The sequence below is a fragment of the Penicillium oxalicum genome, chromosome I (assembly GCF_001723175.1).
Source record: "Penicillium oxalicum strain HP7-1 chromosome I, whole genome shotgun sequence".
In the NCBI taxonomy this organism is placed as follows: Eukaryota; Fungi; Ascomycota; class Eurotiomycetes; order Eurotiales; family Aspergillaceae; genus Penicillium; species Penicillium oxalicum.
In genome coordinates, this window is record NC_064650.1 from 4,055,981 (window position 1) to 4,074,057 (window position 18,077).

The 18,077-nt window shown below is 53.1% G+C and overlaps 6 protein-coding genes across 6 annotated transcripts; 2 read left to right on the top strand and 4 right to left on the bottom strand.

Moving 5' to 3' along the window:
* Nucleotides 1-533: 533 nt before the first annotated feature.
* POX_a01319 (uncharacterized protein) lies at nt 534-2,848 on the top strand (the record flags this gene model as incomplete). Its single annotated transcript, XM_050110247.1, has 4 exons — nt 534-598; nt 689-807; nt 867-2,440; nt 2,522-2,848. The coding sequence occupies 4 exons, from the start codon at nt 534-536 to the stop codon at nt 2,846-2,848; spliced, it is 2,085 nt and encodes a 694-aa protein (XP_049974015.1).
* Nucleotides 2,849-3,075: 227 nt separating this feature from the next.
* Nucleotides 3,076-3,867, bottom strand: POX_a01320 (uncharacterized protein; the record flags this gene model as incomplete). Its single annotated transcript, XM_050110248.1, has 1 exon — nt 3,076-3,867. One exon carries the CDS (start codon nt 3,865-3,867, stop codon nt 3,076-3,078), a length of 792 nt encoding a protein of 263 aa, XP_049974016.1.
* Nucleotides 3,868-4,859: 992 nt separating this feature from the next.
* POX_a01321 (uncharacterized protein) lies at nt 4,860-7,301 on the bottom strand (the record flags this gene model as incomplete). Its single annotated transcript, XM_050110249.1, has 4 exons — nt 4,860-5,591; nt 5,699-6,987; nt 7,032-7,157; nt 7,217-7,301. 4 exons carry the CDS (start codon nt 7,299-7,301, stop codon nt 4,860-4,862), a joined length of 2,232 nt encoding a protein of 743 aa, XP_049974017.1.
* Nucleotides 7,302-8,599: 1,298 nt separating this feature from the next.
* On the top strand, nt 8,600-10,757 carry POX_a01322 (uncharacterized protein; the record flags this gene model as incomplete). The annotated part of the gene is made up of 9 exons (XM_050110250.1): nt 8,600-9,029; nt 9,115-9,192; nt 9,266-9,700; nt 9,789-9,938; nt 10,022-10,205; nt 10,295-10,329; nt 10,445-10,539; nt 10,602-10,679; nt 10,743-10,757. The coding sequence occupies 9 exons, from the start codon at nt 8,600-8,602 to the stop codon at nt 10,755-10,757; spliced, it is 1,500 nt and encodes a 499-aa protein (XP_049974018.1).
* Nucleotides 10,758-11,077: 320 nt separating this feature from the next.
* Nucleotides 11,078-12,697, bottom strand: POX_a01323 (uncharacterized protein; the record flags this gene model as incomplete). Its single annotated transcript, XM_050110251.1, has 2 exons — nt 11,078-11,932; nt 11,993-12,697. 2 exons carry the CDS (start codon nt 12,695-12,697, stop codon nt 11,078-11,080), a joined length of 1,560 nt encoding a protein of 519 aa, XP_049974019.1.
* A 1,029-nt stretch (nt 12,698-13,726) lies between these two features.
* Nucleotides 13,727-17,532, bottom strand: POX_a01324 (Ribosome biogenesis protein bms1; the record flags this gene model as incomplete). The annotated part of the gene is made up of 4 exons (XM_050110252.1): nt 13,727-17,083; nt 17,149-17,238; nt 17,307-17,377; nt 17,475-17,532. The coding sequence occupies 4 exons, from the start codon at nt 17,530-17,532 to the stop codon at nt 13,727-13,729; spliced, it is 3,576 nt and encodes a 1,191-aa protein (XP_049974020.1).
* Between the last annotated feature and the right edge of the window lie 545 nt (nt 17,533-18,077).

The window sequence follows — 18,077 nt, forward strand, 5'->3', positions numbered from 1 at the left end:
AGTTGGATCAGTGCACTAATAGCGCTCATCCTTTGGCTTAGGTATCAGCAATTCACTTTCATTCTTTCACAATCTCGTCGATTTTTGTAGTCCCTCGGAATCCAAGTTCTGCACGATTAGACCATTTACCTGTGCATTATGCCTGCATGACTGCGTGGTGTGAAGACCCGGTGCCGTGGCGTGAAATGGTCTGTGCGCAAACTGCCAGGACAGGCTCTCCAATCAGACTCACGTGACCTTGTCGCGAGCCTGCGCGTTCTGTCCATCCATAATCCTCCGTCCTGGGGCTTCATATTTTTTTTTTTTTAGCTCCACCAATTTTCTGACGCATTTGATCGCATTTCGAAAATCAGTTCACATTTGATCTTACTCATTCTTCTAAATTTGAATCACCAAGGCATAGCAGAGGTCGCCTCTTTTCGTTCCGTTGAGGTGTGCACTGTTGGTAGCCAGACCCAACCAGTGACGCTACGCTTCAGTTTCTCCATCCCGCCAAATTGTCAGATGGTATAGAAGTCGAGAAATCCAACACCATGCAATTCACCGATGAAGAAGCCGAGAATGTGAAGACGTGGGTCGTCAAGAGGCTGGAGGACATGTGAGTTCCCAGCTCCGCGAGCGAGCGGTGCTCCTTGACTTTCACTTGACTTGGTCATTAGTCTCACGTTATTACCTTGTCCATTTACAGCTCTGACGCCGACTCGGATGTCCTGGCGGACTACGTTCTGGCGCTGATCAGGAGCGATGCTCCGGATGACGAAATTAAGGAAACTTCCATCGAGAACCTCGAGGACTTCTTGAGAGAAAGTATGCGAAATTGTTGTGACGCTGTTATCTTGCCTTGAAGGTGCTAATGAGGCCCATAGACACAAAATCATTTGTGGACGAGCTCTTTGCCCAATTTGGGCCAAAGCCTGCCGCGCCAATTCCAGCTCCTCACCCGCAAGCGCACATGACCCATGCTCAGACGCACCAGGATTTCAATCCTCCGTCTGGCCCAAGAACCGACTTTCAGAATCGCAAACGCACATACAATGAAGGGTTTCAGGGAGACGGGGATGCAATGAACGGGATGTCGCAGAACCGTGCTCTCAAGACCCCGCGCCGTGGACGTGGTGGTGGTCGCGGCGACTGGTCTGGACACAACATGCAGCAATACCCCCACGGACAAGGCGGTTACTCCAACCCAATGATGCAGGGCTTCCCATATTTCGACCCAAATGACCCTATGGCAGCTGCCATGATGATGCAGGGCATGGGTTTCCCCCAGATGCCCGGCATGCCCATGCCTGGAATGCCTGGAATGCCCGGTGCTCCCGGTCAACCCGACGCTGGACAGATGGGTTCAATCAATCAGCGCTGCCCCTTCTATGACACGCAGGGAATTTGTTACCTGGGTGCCGCATGCCCCTACCAGCATGGTGAGTCCGGATCGCAGAACGAGTACGACCCGAAGACCGCATCAGTCGGTCTGCCCCGTGGCGGAGCTGGACTCGCGCGCGGCGATCGTGGTCGGGGTCGTGGTCGAGGTGGAAATAGTGCACGAGGTCGTGGAGGTCGAGCCGATTTCTCGTCCGCAGGTCCCAACGAGGACCGATCCATTACAACCATTGTGGTGGAGCAAATTCCCGAGGACAAGCTGTCCGAGGATGCGGTGCGGGAATTCTTCTCACAATTCGGCAACATCACCGAAATCACCCTGCAACCGCACAGAAAGCTGGCGCTGGTGAAGTACGAAACCTATCCCGAGGCGAAGCAGGCCTGGTCCAGTCCCAAGGTCATTTTCGACAATCGATTCGTCAAGGTCTACTGGCACAAACCCAGACAAGATGACAAGGCTGGTGAATCTCACCATGAAGCTCCCAGTTTTGATCCAGAGGAGTTCGAGCGACAGCAGGCAGAGGCGCAACGCGCACACGAGGAAAGAATGAAAAAGCGGCGCGAGGCTGAAGAAGCCAAGGAGGCCCTCGAACGTCAACGCAACGAACTTTTGAAGAAACACGAGGAAGAGAAGGCTCGTCTCTTACAGCGCATTGGGGGTGGCAATGCCGACGACGCCATGAAGACCGATGGCGGTCAAGAACAGGCTGGCCCGACCGCGGCTCCCTCGGACGATAATGTGAGCGAGGAAACGAAGAAACTTCGTGCTCAGCTTGCCGCTCTCGAGGCCGAAGCCAAGACACTCGGCATTGACCCCTCCCATGCCGATTCTGCCCGTGGTGGCTATCGCGGACGTGGTGGTCTCCGCGGGCGTGGCGCATTCCGTGGACGTGGAGGCTACGATCCTTCATATCGGGGCGGTTATCGTGGACGAGGAGGCTTCGCTCCTCGCGGACGTGGCGGAGGTGTCCTCCGTCTGGACAACCGGCCCAGACGAGTCGCTGTTTCGGGCATTGTACCTGGGTCTGAGAATGACGAGGCTCTGCGCCAGCATTTGATTGTAAGTTTTCCCCTTTATGTAATCCCTCTGAGCCCATGCTAACCCGTTCCTCTCTCTTTTTTTCTTTCTTTCTCGCTGTAGGGCATTGGCGAATATGATTCTGTCGAACCCAACCCGGATCAGCCCAACTCGGTGATCGTGGCATTCAAGGAACGCTACCAGGCCGAGAAGTTCATGTTCAGTCGCTGGAATGCTCCGTCAGCCGGAGATGTTCAGAAGACCTGGGTGCCCAACCCTCCTGTCTCGGTCACACCGGCTGCGACTTCAACGGAGAAGAATGGCCTCGGTGACGAGGACCACGACATGGCCATGGAGGGTGCGCCAGCCATGCAAGATTCAGCATCGAGTCACATGCCCCAACGAGAGATGGATTATGATGTTGCGGAGGATGATAGCTGGGGGGCCTAAAACTATCTCGTGTTTACCTCTTTTCCAAGTGGAGGGTGTTTGGCTTGCTTCCTCAGGCGGAAGGGAGGGAGACTTGGGTCATTTTGTTTGTATAAAAAGCTTGCAACGTTCAAGACATGATACTTTGGTGAATAGCCACGACGCCCTTTGCTCGTGAGCCTGCCTCAACCCTACCGAAATCACCACTTTCCTCCCGTTTAGACACTAGTCATCCCATGGTTGCATGGTCATTCCATCGTCTGTGGAATCAGTTCCAGCCAGTACCCATCCTGCCGTTGTGTCAGGGATTTCCCTCGAACTTGCAGCAGCACAGATCCCACCCCATCCTCACTTGGAAATGGTGGGAAGAGAGAAGGGGACACCCTCATGGACGCTTCACTTACCGGATCTGCCACGATTGCAAACTTGTGCAAGAAAGCCGCATAATTCTCATGAATTCCACCCTGGCCCACTCCACGATCCTCCTCCCACGTTGACAGCGGCACATGTTCCCTCTCAAACTCACCCACGTCCTTCACAATCGTCACTCCGGCCTCTTTCAACCGACTCACCGCGTCCCGAACATCAGGCACACTGAATCCCAGATGGGCAAAGCCCAAATGCGGCGGTACATTCCCATTAGAAACCTGCTCGGTGCCATGCACATGGTACAATTCCAACAAGCCCTTTGTGCGGGTTAATACGGGAATCTGACTCGTCTCTTGGGCCCAGCTGGCCAGATCAGCCGGCTGAATACCCGGTGGCGGATGGCCCAGGTAGTATATGGTGAAAGGCCCTGCGTTGAAAGTGAAAATGACTCGCATGCCCAGAAGATCGACGTAGAAATGGAGTGAACGGGCAGGATCCGTGATGCGAATGGCGAGGTGATTGAGATGGTACTCGGTGGTACTTCCGCCTGTCTCTTGGCCTCCGGCTGAGTCGGCGGATGGGGGCGGGTTGAAGGTTGGCGTTGGTCCACCGGGTGAGAAGACGCCTTCTTTATTTTCAGGGGTGGTGACGAAAGAATTGGTGCTCTTCATCTTGATTTCTTGTTGGGTGTGTACGTGCTTTTTTTCCAGTAGGTGTGACGGGGGGTGTGAACCGCTTGGTGGAGGTTGGAGAATGTCAGAGATGATCGTTTTCATGGAGGGGTACCGAATGGGCTAGTACTAGGCAGGTGGTACTTTGTCTTGTCAAGCTTGACTGATCAAACGAATCGAGGGAACATTCAAGGGCTGACGAGATCTTCGTCTGAGCCCGCTGGTGGAGACTACTTGGTATTACACACTACTACTAGTAGTCTACTAGTCCCCCTGGAGAGAATCCAGGTGGGCGCGGTGCTACATAAGTGAATTCGTACCTACTCTCTAGTAAAGGCTTTAAACAAGACGAGGGTGTTTGGCCATGATCCCACTTTCAGATCAGAATTCAACCTATCAATCTGTGATCGGGGGAAAGGGTCACTGGAAGTATTTCTTCCGGCTGTGACGGGAGCATAATATATCTTCCAGAACAAGGTCCTTCTGGACCAATTCAGGAAAGGTACCTTACACTCTAGCTTTTTGTTCCCTTACACATCCAGACTCCAAGACTTGAACACTGTAAAGGTTCTTTCCGGCCTCGAAGGATTTATCAACATTTATTTATTTTGGTTGAGAGGTGGGACAAGCGCCCTCGCTATACATTTGTGGGCAGGCCTCGGAGACACAGGGCCAGTGGAGTTGGGGGATGAATTGGCAGCGACCAGGGAGCTCCATTGGCACTGGTCAAGAATCGTGACAAGACAACCTGGGCTTCTGGGATACAGAAACATGTCGACTCGACTCGACTCGACTGGACGTAAAATATTTCAAGACAGTCAGTCGGTCTCCTTCGGCCTGACTTGGTCTCCACCGGTACGCAAGTCAGGATGGCACCAACAAAGTAGGCTTGTCTCTCGAATATCTTGTCCATATTGTCTGGCACCACCCACTCAACCGTCAGGGTTACACACTCCCTTGATATACGTAGTTGGGCTGAGTCTCGTCGAGCATCAACCCTGCTGATCCAACAGATCGGCATAACTGTTCAAACTCCGGCCGATCAAGCTGACCATTTCCCAGATATAGTCCGCTGTGAAAAGACGCGCCCAGAGACGGGTCACGGCCGCACTGAGGCGAGTGTTGTTGGCCAACAACCATTCTCGCGGAATCCCATGCTGCACTTCCATCACCATCTCCAGGACAAAGTCCCGCAAACGAATTTCCTGCTCGGTCAGACTCGGACTGGGCTCGGGCACCGTCACTGCCTCGAGCCATTTAGCAAGCAGGACGGCACATTCGAGTGAGCAGAGAGCATGCTGGTTGGACCAGAGGGCAACCTGGGAGTGGGCGACGAAACCGATGCCTAGTTTGACTGGGGTGGAGAGGGCGTGGGCGCAATGCAAGGCCGCCCGCGTGAGTCGATCCCCTCGTTGAACCCGCAGATTGTCCTTGAGACTGGTTGCGATCTGCACCGGGTCCCAGGTCTGGAGTTGCCGGGCCGATCCACAATCTGCGTTCAGGCGAATGTACGCCAGGCGAACGAGAGCGGCGGAGGTAAAAGACACGGGGCCGTGGGGGCTCAAGGGATCAATAGATGACTCCTGGTTACGTTCCCAGCACTGACACCACCGCTCCAACGCCTGTTCCATGGAGATGATTTCCGGGGTTGGTACGGTGGACAGGGTCTGACGGTAGCCGCGAGCGTGGCTCAGACGACCGGCTTTGGTCATCAACCAAATGTCCTGCAACAGGGCATGAATCAAGACGTAGCCCCCCAACGAGGAAAATCGTTCCATGCCACTGTTTGGGGTAAACAATGCCGAGAGAGCATCCTGGATATCCGGCTCACCGGAACTCTGTGTACGAGCCGCTTGCCAGAGGTCAGCCCTCTGTGCCTGCCACTCCTTTTCCGTGCAGGGAGGTCCAGGGAGAGTTCCTCCGTGAGGATGACCGGAGGAATGTCGAACACAATGGTGTGGATATTGAAGAAACAGCAAACGATTAGTTTGGTTCGTTTGACACACTCGCGACGGACCCAGCTCGTCCAGGTTCCGTCAAATTCGGGGAGACGATTGATCCCATCCTTTCGAAGAAGGGTAGCCATATAACTTCTGATCGCCAGGGACTCGTGATAGGGTGGATTGTTGATGAACCAGGAAGAGACCGAGATAAGCAACAGGAGGGCCTGCAATAGCTCGAGCGTTGCCTGATCATTGGCCACATTCACCGTGGGCATGGTACCGGAGAGGAACACCCGCCGGAACCGTTCGAGGGTGACGGGTTTGGCAATCTGATAGAGACGCATGCTCGTGTCGGGCTCCCGCGAGTACCGAGCCCCCAAGGCGGCCATGGACAAGAAAAGTGGCAGGGACATGGTATCGACGTTCAACGTGGGCTTGTGGACGATGGGGTAGTGATCGTGAAATCCCATCAGGTATCCAGTTAAGCAGCGCGATAGCGCATGTCGAGATGGCAGAGACGGATCAGGGACCACGCCGGCATATTCTTTCAAGGATTCGAGGGTTCTGTCTCGACATTGGGCCGTGACCGGCACAAACCCAGTAGGCTGACGGGCCTTTGGAGTGGTTTGATAGCCCTCTGGTTGAAGCGAGGGTAATTGAGCTCCATGGCGTGGGAGCACCGAGCTCGAAGGGGTGGACGTCGTTTCAGACGTTTGACCTCTATCCGACGACTGATCAAAATCCGTCACAGGCGAGTACGCCAAGGATGGGAACAGAGGCAACGGCTGGAAAGCAGGCGAAAAGGGGTGACTTGGCAGGGGGACACTGTCCAGGAACGAGGTAAAGTCGTTGCCTTCGTAGGGTCCTGTAAAGCCCCCAAAGGCGTACCCAAAATCCGGCCCCGGCAGAGGCGTAGGAGGCGCTGCCGACGGGGTTTCGGGATTTGCCAATCGCACGCCAGCCATCGGCGTCGGATGCGTAGAGGGTCCACCGGGGAAATGCGGGCTGCTATTCGAGAGCATGCTGCGACTCATCTGCGCATGGTCGGTGACCACCGATGCCAACGTATCTAGACCATCCAGGTTCGGATGAGCTGATGGAGGAGTCTGCGTCATGTCGCCTGCAGTACTGCTCCCCTCGGGCGCGTGAGAAAGCCTTTCATGACGGGCCAAGAGATCTCTACGACGACCAGTCAGTCTTTTGCATTGACGATCTCCATACCGACAAGATGCGGGGGACCAAAAGATTTCGGGTCCAGAAAGAAGGGCAGGGGGAAGAGATTGATCACGCACTTGCGAGTGAAAGCCTTGGGACACTGAACACAGACGTATGGTTTCTCCTTCGTATCTAATTGGAAATCAGCAATAGAGCCGTAGAGGGGTGAAGGGACGAGCCGGCGGACGTACGCGACCGATCATGGCGCTGCAGATGTTCGAGGCGGGCGAAGGCCCGAGGGCAGCGCTGACAGTGATAGGGCTTACTGCTACTCATAGCGCTCACTTCATCATGCCTGGATCATAGCTTATGTGGCTCCTGGCGTCACCCGTGTGTTACGCCTCCCGCGAACTGGAGAAGATCCGGATGAGAAGTGAGGCCAAATTGAGGAGGCCGCGCCAACACCCGCGGGCATCATTTGGTGCCTCTTTTCTGCCTCGGGCGCCGACCGACCGCGTTTGTAGGTGATTAACTTTGGCATCTTTTTGTTTTTGGCGCGTTCAGCGCTACTCTCTTTAGGGGCTATGACTTGACATGAGACCAGCAGTATTTCAATAGAAACACGCTTTTCGTCTTCGATGTTCCATCGCCCATGTTCATCCGGTGAGGTGTTCAAGTTCCTGGATTCTTCCGAGTCATTCGTTAGAAGAAACGCCAAGCATCCGCCGTGGCTCGCCGTTCGTTTCTCCGAATTGGAGATGCACCGCTTGACAAGTGGAGAAAAGAGGACTCCATACTCGACCAAGTCAACCTTTCGACAAGGCCAGTTGACAGTGCCCTCTCGTCTATTGCAGATTTTCTCCAATAGTACTGGCTCTGCATGTTTGTGCTGACAATAGAGACTTTGCCGCTTGATGACGAAAATCATCAACAGAAAATTAGAAGGAAAAAAAGAATAAGAGCCACATTGGGCGGGATGTGGAGCTTGACTCATCGTGCCAAATTGACCTCAGTTGTACTCGGAATCTAGGCAAACACCAAAGTCGAATGCATGGTACAAAATTTACTCTGGGTTGACTCTGGTATGGTTTATAAGCGAACACCTGTGCAACTGAGGCGTGAATATTCCTCGTACCGGGCAACTTCTGTCACCAAAATCAACATTCCAGTCACACGATTCAAAAGAAGACACAGGCCGTGATTAGACACAGTTAAAAGACCCCATGTAGCCTATCGCCATTGTGATGTCCGTCTGTTTCTCTGTTCACGACCCATTCGAGACTCGGACCAGCTCCGGTGGAGTCGGTGGAGCGAGGCATCCACTTGATGTGCCGATTCTCTTTCTCCAACTTTGATTTTTCCCTTGGCGACTGGACGAGCTCACGTCTAGACAGCCAGACCGGGCCGTTAAAGCTTTTGTTTATAAGAGCTGTCAACTGCCGGATCAGATGTGACCAGATGATCGACACGGAGCGAGGAAAATAGAGGCGGCTGAACACCTTTCTCTACTTTCTAGAATCGCGCGTTGGTTGGGCGCTGAAAAGGTCGATCTATAACGTAAAGGTCTCGCTCGGAGCACAGTCGATCTCCTCGACCCCTCCCTGTTTGAAAACCTCTCGGTGAATTCCATGATCATGGCCAAAGCACGCGCGGCGAGTCCGGATTCTCTGGTCGAGTCCCAGGAAGTCGAATATCTCTATCTTGACTTGGAGACGCCGTTGCCAACGCCCTGCATCACTCTGCCCCCGCAACCTGGTCAGTCACCCCCGCCGGACGCGCCGAGTTTGGAGCAATACTCCTCGCCGTTCCTCTGGCCCAAATGGCGCAAGTCCATCATGACGTGGATCTCGTGTGCTGTCACGGCGCTGGCGGGATATTCAGCCGGGGAAGCGAGTCCAGCCTCGGGAGAGCTATGCAGAGAATGGTCCATCAGCCCCGTGGTCTACAATTTGAGCATCACACTATTCTGCATCGGCTTTGCCCTGGCACCAATGGTCCTCGCTCCATTCTCGGAAATCAATGGACGGCGGCCGATCTTCGTTGCCAGTGGGATTTTGTTCGTAGGTAGGTATTGCCTTTTCAAAGACTGTCCCCGTCTCCATAAGCAGTGGCGCGTGCGGCAACTGTACTAATTACGTCTCTGGACTAGCGATGCTGATCGCTTGCGGTGGAACACACTCATTTGCGGGCCTTTTGGTAGCTCGATTCTTTCAAGGCGTGGGAGGCTGTGCGTATCAACCCTCAATCGGCTGGAACCTGCGGGCGATCAAGAAGGGCGGGAATAGCTAATGCCGTGATAGCAACTTTTTCGACCATGGTCGGTGGAGTCATCAGTGATATCTACCATGCTCAAGACCGAAACACCCCGATGGCTCTCTTCGCTGGCGCAGCGCTCTTCGGCACAGGTCTAGCACCCATGCTAGCCGGGGCTATCGTGACCCATACAACCTGGCGATGGATCTATTACTCGCACGCCATTGTGTCCGCCGTCTTCGTGGCCATCATTTTTGTCTTTTTCAAGGAGACCCGTGGGAGTGTCTTGCTGAGTCGCAAGGCCCAAGCATTGAACTCTTACTACGAACGTCTCGAAGAAGCAGGCCATATCGGAGTGATCATGTCGAGCGTGGACTCGCCCGACGAGAAGCGTGTCCGTCGGATCCGATGGAAAGTTGAAAGTGACGAACAACGGGCCTCGCTGGCCACGATGATTCAGGTATCACTATATCGTCCATTTCGTGAGTCTCCCTATTCATATTTGAGCCCGGTTTCCTCGCTCTCTTTTTGAATTGGCCGATCGCAGCTGACGATGGAACCCCTCGATAGACATGCTCGTCACTGAGCCAGTCGTTTTCTTCTTTTCTCTCTGGGTGTCCTTCAGCTGGGCAACCCTTTACCTGCAATTCGGCTCTGTTTCGCTGGTCTTTAGCGCAAATCACAATTTCAATGTTGAACAGACCGGCGCCGTCTTCACAGGTATGTCGGACGTCAATAGAAGCGCGACACACTCTCTTCTGAGCATATCAATCTAATCTTTCGAAACGAAACAAAAACAACAGCCATGTGTGTCGGCGTCCTTATTATCACTGTGATCAGCATCTGGCAAGAAAAGATCGCTGCGCGTTTTGGCTGGCGGCAATCGTCCGCCGAAGGACGATTATACTTTGTCTGCATCGAGTCAATTCTCCTCCCGATCGGTCTGTTCTGGTTCGGATGGACTTCCTTTCTTCGATCCACTGGATCGTACCCGCCATGGCCGTGGGATGTGCCACCATGGGTATCTTTTCCATCTATCTCGCCACGTTCAATTATCTGGCCGACACATACCACAGATATGCTAGTTCCGCCATTGCGGCACAGTCATGCTGTAAGTCTTTCGTGGTTGTCTTGGTCAAAAAGAAATAAAAAAAAGGATGACTCAAAAATGGATAAAAATACATCAAAAACGTCGCCGTGTTTATATGAAACTGATTTGTTTTCAGGCCGAAATCTTCTTGGCGGTATTTTCCCACTTGTCACGGCTGCCATGTTCAATAATCTGGGCTTCCCGGGAGCGTCGAGTCTACTGGGTGGAATAGTGAGTACAAAATCGGGAGAGCAATTCTGAAGACAAGAGCTAATCGCCACATTCGCAAAAAGGGCGCCCTGCTCACTCTGGTCCCATGGGTACTGGCTATTTACGGCCCAAGAATTCGCGCAAGAAGTAAAATGGCCAGTGTAAGTGTCGTCCCTCATCGGCCCGAGGAGGTGGAATGTGTGCAATGACTGACTTTGCCCAAGGAACTTGCACATTAAATGATAAAAATCAGTATTTATCACACTTTCATACTGCATCTCTGATTTGCTAGCGACGACGAAGTCACGAGAAGAACGTTGTATAGACATTATGCATCTGGATAGACAAAATTCAAAATTTCCACCAGGCCCACCGCTCTATTTTAGAATCTCAAATGAGGTCTTGAGGATGTAAGCTCAACACGTCAGCCAGTGATCTGTGCTTGCGAACCGATTGGGTGCATTAGGTTTGAATTGCTTGTATAAAGGCGAAAAAGTGCTTTCATCCTCATCTTACTTTAGCCGTGCATTCGCCAATTCGCTCACACTGCGTGGTGTTTTCAACCCTGTGGATTTGCCTGCGCTTGAATCCGGTTCAACGCACGACGAGCCTCATCCTCACTATCACTTCCCATCTGGTCAAGGATGCGATCAATCTCATCATCCGTCGAGCTCAACCCCACCCGGGGCCCTAGACTTCCCCATCGCGGGTAGCCGCCATTTGGTAGCCCATTTTGCGAGTGCACAACTGGATGGGGTTCCATTTTTTCAGAGGCAATCGATTCATTTAAACTTTGCTGTGCCGATGAAGGTTGCAAGGGCCTTGGACTTGAACGATACCCCGAGTTTTCGGGACTGGACATGAACAAAAGCGTTTCAATGGCGTCTTGCTCCATTGAAGTGTTTGGCGAATGGCCCCTCGACCCCAAAAGACCTTTCCGGGTGGAATTGGGCGGCAGCGGACGGGGAGCAATTGAAGGTGTACCCGGACCCAACACCCCTGGTGAGCTCTGCACGGCCTCGGGTACACCCAACTCTTGAGTAGAGTGATGCCGCTTGTGTCCAAGATACGGGCCGCCACCACTTGATTTCAAGGGATGCTCATTCGGATTGGGTCGTCGCCGACGAGAGGCTTGCGAGGTATCAATTTCCACAGGAGGAGCCAACTTAGGGATGGAGAGAAGTTTGCGGGGTGGGGAGATGGCGGATTGAGAGCGTCGGTGCGATACAAAAGGGCGGTTTGTCAAGGTGCTGGGGTTTGGAGAAGCGTGCGACGTCGTGTTTGAGCTCAGAAGGCGTGCAGCTCCGCCCTCGTTGAGGCCTCCCCCGTTACGAGGGGGACCGGGCTGAGATTCCCGGGATTTCTCTATCTTGGCCGCTGCGTAAGAAAGTCGAGTTCGGATATGAACAGAAAGCTACCTCACATGCGTCAGTCAAGGGAAGATAGGAGATGATGGAGTGCGGATGATGGATACCTGAGCTATACGGCTTCCACTTAACGGTGAATTGGTACTCTGAGAACGACGTCGAACGACCCCCTCCTGATATGACGGCTGAGGTGATGGCGCTTGTATTGATAATGGCTTTACTTCTCCTGTTGCAGTCCTTTTCTGCCCAGAGCCAGGTCCCGTATGGCCGTCGGGCCGCGTTGTTTGACTCTTATAGGAGTGTGGTGAGTGATTTGAGTCGAGAGTATATTCGACCTTCAATGGGTCGGGTTTAAGCATCATATCTTGGTCGAGCAGTGAGGTGTGAACGGGATCTCTGCACCGATTCCCCTTGTGTTCTGCGCATCTTGCATGTGGGCTCTCCACCGAATTGAGCTGAGATGACTCGGTCTTCGGATCCAGGCTCGACCCGATGGATGAAGAAGCGGGAAGCGAAAGGGTGCTGGCAGCTGGTGATTCGCGACATTGACTTTCCCCAGTCGTGTCGCCCTTGCGCTCCAACGGCTCGACACAGCCAGTTTGTTCCTGTACTTGATTATAACGACCATGAGCGAGACTGTCGGTGCGTGAAACTAGTAATTGGGTTGGTTGAGAATCATAAGTTGGACTCATGCAAGCTGATTTTTGTGGTGTACGGACTGTTGACACGCCTGAGGCGACCTGCGCGGTGCTTGTGGTGGTTTCGTCATCAGAAGGCCGTTGACTCAGCTGCCTGCTGTGACAGTCGGTCATCATTGAAAGTATTACCACAAAAGTCGTGGCATAGAATATAAAGAGCCGACTTGATTGTATTTGCGCCCACTCTGGAAAGATTCAAGGTCGCAAGCCGCCAATAATGTGCTCGTGAGTCCCGCCTTGACCAGTGCACTCGACGTAGCTCCTCAGACCCAACGTCGCATTGAGGTCAGACTAGGGGCATTCACGTGGCAAGATCAGAGCACGTCCAGATTCGACGAGATGGAAAGCTGGTATACTGAAGGCTGTCGAATCGTTGCAAAGAGGCTCAAAATTGGCTGCCGCGACTGCCAGGCGCATCAGCCCGGTCCAGCGGGGATCGGCCCGTACGCGCGCAGAGCTGATCACGGGAAAACAACGGACAGCTTGTTGCCTCTCGTGAGCGACCACGACTGAAGAAAGAATTATGCAGCTAATGATAGCACGGGACAAATGATAGATTCCAAGGCAATGCGACCGGTCGTGAAGAGCCCGCTGGCCCAACCTGAGAGATACCACAAACTTACAAAGTGTAGCGCTGAGGACCCCATCGGCACCCGCTCCTCGACGGCGACGCGTTCAAGACGCGGTCACGTGCTGAGGTGCTCTGGCGCAATTGGGAAACTACCGAAACAGGTGAGTGTGACACACCTGGTTCGAAAACCCCCATGCTCCTGGAGTGTAGTGCAAAGAAAAGGCGAAAGAGGAATGCGTTATCAATCTCCGACCTGGGTGGTAAGGGGTCAAAGAACGACCGTGGTCGCGGATCAAGCCTATTCAAGAGTAACCCCGACTCGATATCGCTGGACCGACCTTGACCGCGGCTCGGAGGGCGAGCTGTGCCTAGATTGGACAAAGACTCCCTGAACAGACTTAGTAGTAATGTAGCCCAGAGTCTAGATAAGCCTCAATAAGACAAGATGTGGACCATGTGCAAATGAATAGATTTTGATGCGCAAACGCCATCCTCAATGCAAGTAACAGGACATGGGTGCCCAATCAGGGCGTAAATAGTTTCTGATGAGATTCCCTCCCCCCAATTTCAGATCACTTGCGCTTTTTCCCACCACCACCGCCAGAATCATCGTCGTTCTTTCGCTTCTTGCCTTCTCGGCGCCAGTAGTCATCACGCTCACGCTTCTCACGAGCAGTCTTCTTCTCCAGGCTGTCCGCCACCTTGGCGCGATAGACCTTTCGGCGTTCTTCTTGCTTCGCCGCACGCTTGGCCTGCTTTTCATTCCGCATGGTGGTCAACTTCTGCATCAGATCGCGGGCCTTCTTTTCTTCTCCACCAAGCACGACCGCACGCTTCTGCATGTATGTCTTGTCCGAATGCTTCTTCATCTTGGTGATCTGCGACTTGTATGGCAATTCGGCGGCGAGCTGCTTGGGGACCCGAAGAGGGTTGAAGTGGCGTTCCTGACGCTCAATCTTACGGTACGCAGAGTCCTTGTTCATCGGCGTGGGGATACCCTGGTCACGGCGCACCTCACCGGTGAGTCGCATGCCTTGCCAGCCGCTGTCGCCAGCGCCGCCTTCCTCTTGGTCGAGCAAGTTGGTCACGGGGTTGTAGAAGCGGTGAGGCTTGATAGGGTACCATGCGCGCAGGAAAACGATATCACTCATCAAGATCTTATCCTCAAAAGTGGCACGGAAGTATCCCTCCGGCTTGCTCAAAGCTCTCTTGATCTGACCTCGAATACCAGACACGGTCTTGATGGACGCACCCTCAAACTTGGCAATCTCAAGAGAGGAATTGAACATGTCTTTGATGAATGCGGTATTCTTGAAGATCTTGTAAGGCACACCCGTGAGCTTGAGCTTCTTCACAATTTCGGTGTGCTCGTCCACGCTGAGCACAACACCGGTTGCGGCAATGCGGAACCCGGGGTTCTTGTTGGAGAATGACTGGACACAACAGAAACCAGTGTTGGGAGCAACGAGGGGGCCGTAAAAGACACCGAAACAATGCATATGCTCGGGTGTGTACTTGAGCATTCGGTTTCGAGTTCGACTGTCTGAGGTGCTGTAGATGGGCAGTGACTGGAACCGACGCCATCCCAGGGAGAAGATGAGCGGATCATTGCTCTTCAAGATCTTCTTGTGCCATCGGTGCCTTTTAATACGAATTTGGACGTAGCCAAATCGATCCTCGGTGGGTGCTAAACCACCAACAATCACGGGGAAGCGAGGGTTGAACTTTGCGGCAAACTCGTAGGGCACATTTTCGAGGACAATCCGAGCGTAAGTTCCGGCCTTGTATCCTTCGGCACGAGCACGCGAGGCCGGGTCGAGCTCCTCGAATTCGGCTCGATTGATGTCAAGCTGCTTTTGCATCTTGGCCTTTTGCAAGTCGTACCAATCGTCTTCCCCAAACTCACCCTCCATTCCATCTCTTTGGCCGTCTTTTGCATTTGCAAATCCTTCACGATCTTCTTCTTCGAAACGTAATTTAAGCTCTTCCTTCCGCTTCGCATTGCGCTCCCGCTCAGCGTCGAGGTCAGCAGGGCCCTCGGGGGTCTCCTCGTCGTTCTCATCTCCCTCCTCATCCTCGTCTTTTTCGTCATCGTCGTCAAAGCCGTCGAAAGCTTCACCCGTTTCAAGATCTTCAAAGGCACCGTCACCCTCATCATCCGAGTCAAGGTCATCCAAATCGCCTTCTTCAAGTTCGTCATCGGAACCGCCTCCCCCAAGCTTGCCAGTAACGAAGCGTCGCTTTAAGGATTCAATCAGCTCCTCGTCTCGCCACTTGCGTTCAAGCTCCTCGTAGTCATAGTCAGGGACGGCCCGGAAGTCTTCTTGGTCGCGCTTTTCGTTATCTGTCTTCTTGAAAAATTCCTCCCCATCTTCACCCACTTCAATATCCGATTCGTCGTCATCGCGGTCCTCGCCTCGCCAGATCTGCACAACTTCCGCAGGAGTGATGGACTCATCGTACATCATTCTCGACAGATCCTTGACACGGAATGCAGGACGCTTTCCATGCAAAGCCTTTGCGTTTGTAAGCATGTTGTCCTTCCAACGGGCATTTCCTTCCTCATCCTCATCCTCATCCTCCTCGTCGTCGTCTTCGTCGTCTTCCTCGCCACTGTCCAGTTCTTGATCCTCGACGGACGAGACAGAGCCAAGATCTGAGTCGCTATCAGCAAACGCGACATCTTCAGCCTCACGCTGCAGAGATCCGTTCTGTCTTTCCTTAAATTTCGACTCGAAGTCCGCCGGTGCAGACATATCAATCTCGCCGTCCTCGTCGTCACTGAAGTCGTCGTTTTCGTCTTGATCATCTCCAAATTCATCTTCATCCTCCTCGCTGGCATCTTCTTCGTCGGAACCGAGCTCGGTCACACGCTCGGTGTCAGCAACGCGCGCATGACGCTTGTGTTTTCTGCCACTTCCTTCGGCGTCCTCGGCTTTGGCAACTGCTTCACCACCTCTGAACAAACGAATGCCCTCATCAGCCTCGCCGAGCATTCGTCGTTCACCTTGGAGGCCTACGACGAGCTTTTCGCCCAGCCCGCGGTTCTCATCGTCAGACTCATCGTCCGATCCGCGGTCAAAGGTGTTGGTTTTGAGGTCAATATAAACGGCATCTTTATCAACCAGCACGCCACCAACATCGGACATTGGAGCAAAAAGTAGCTTCTGCTTCTCACCCAGCCGACGTCGATTAGACTTGCCAGTGGCTTTGGCTATCTGCTGATCCATATAGGGGGTGGGGCAAGGATCGGGGAGCCCTTCAATACCGGAGACCGTCAGATCACCGACACCGGGAACATGCACTCGTGCGCCTTGCGCAGGGAAATTGGTGCCACGGAGGTAGCCGTAAAGTGCCACGGTTCGATCGCACTTCGGATTCTCTTCGATTTGAGTTGGGGGAGTGATGTCCAAAAAGCGGTCGGCGAGCGCATACGGGTGGGAGTTGCGCCAGATAAGCGGACGCGGGTTCTTCATGACCGACAAGAAACGAGAAAGATTGTGAACCTCGCGATCGGGATATCGGCCGTTGATCACACCAGAGAGGTAGAAGAGTTTTGCGCCCTGGTAGAGCTCACTCCAAAAACGGTGCTTGAGGCGCTTTTTCGTCATGCGCAGAGTACTCTGCTTCTTGAATAAATCAAGATGAGTGAGAATACCGAACACGTTTCCAGGCATACCACTCGTTGAAAGAGCGTTCAGAAACTCCATCGTCTCCATCTCAAATCCGTAGTTCCCGTCAATCATCAGAAGAACAATATCTGCGATCTTGGCAATATCAATCATAGCGGCGAGGGAATCGGAAGGGCATTCTAAGAACGTGAGGCGTTTGCGCTTAGTCGTGACCACAGTCAAAGGACCTTGTGGAGAGCTCAAAGTCTGCTTAGTGTATCGACGGATCAAGGATTTGAGCAAAGTCGTCTTGCCAACCTATGAAGAGTCCGGTTATGGTCAAATGAAAGCTCTCGAGATTCAAAACGGGCAAGGTTACTTACACCAGAGGGTCCGACGATTGCAACCACCGTTGGAGGAGCCTCCTCAGGCATACGATCGACCTGAGGAACATGTAATCTCTTCTCCTTGACCTAGAAGTCGAAGCCGATGTCAGCATGTGCATATGATCTTTGACCAAGTCGAGGCGTTTCAAACGTACATCGTGTGATCGAGCCGCCTGCTTGTTAAGTTTTCCAGGATTAGAATATGCAAAAGCCTTGGGGTTTGAGCCTGAATCGATCACATTGTTAGCACTCGAATGAGACTTCCTCGCGATCGAAAAGATGTTGATCGCAAAATTGACCGCGGAAATGCGCAATGAACTGACCCTCAAATCTCTTCTTCTCCTTGGCAGGGCGATGGGCCCTATTCGATTGCTGCTCCATGGTACAAATGGAGAGACCAGCGTCTCTGCAGTCTTTCTATTTAAAAAAAGAACTGTTGAAGCAGGTCTAGCAATGCAACGCCAACCTTGAAGCTGTTTCTCCAATTGATCCAAAATTATTATTTCGGGGCGGAAGAATATGAGGCCGATGGAGAAAAAAAGATTTTACCCTTCGGGACTAGCGTATACCAGTTGTTGCTGTCAGTTTCTATTCCTGCCCCAGGCTTTAAGGCTCCTGACTGCCTGAAAAAGACGAACTCGCGACTCGCGAGTATGCAGGTGACTGGCCAGGGTGAGGACCATTTTATGCCCTGGCTATTAGTGGTCATGCCCGTTTTGTGTACTCCGTAGACTGGCCAATGACGAATCTTCTATCCGCAGCGACTAGCTCGCATGAAGTCTCACTTCGATCCAGGTCAGGTCAGAGAGTGGGATCCTTTATCGTGGGGGTGTGGCTCTCCCGATCCCCCTCCTTGAAGGTTAAGCTGCTAGTCAGCTCAAACCATGCCGGGTGGGGGGGGGCTCTTGCAATGGCGCAAAGGCCCG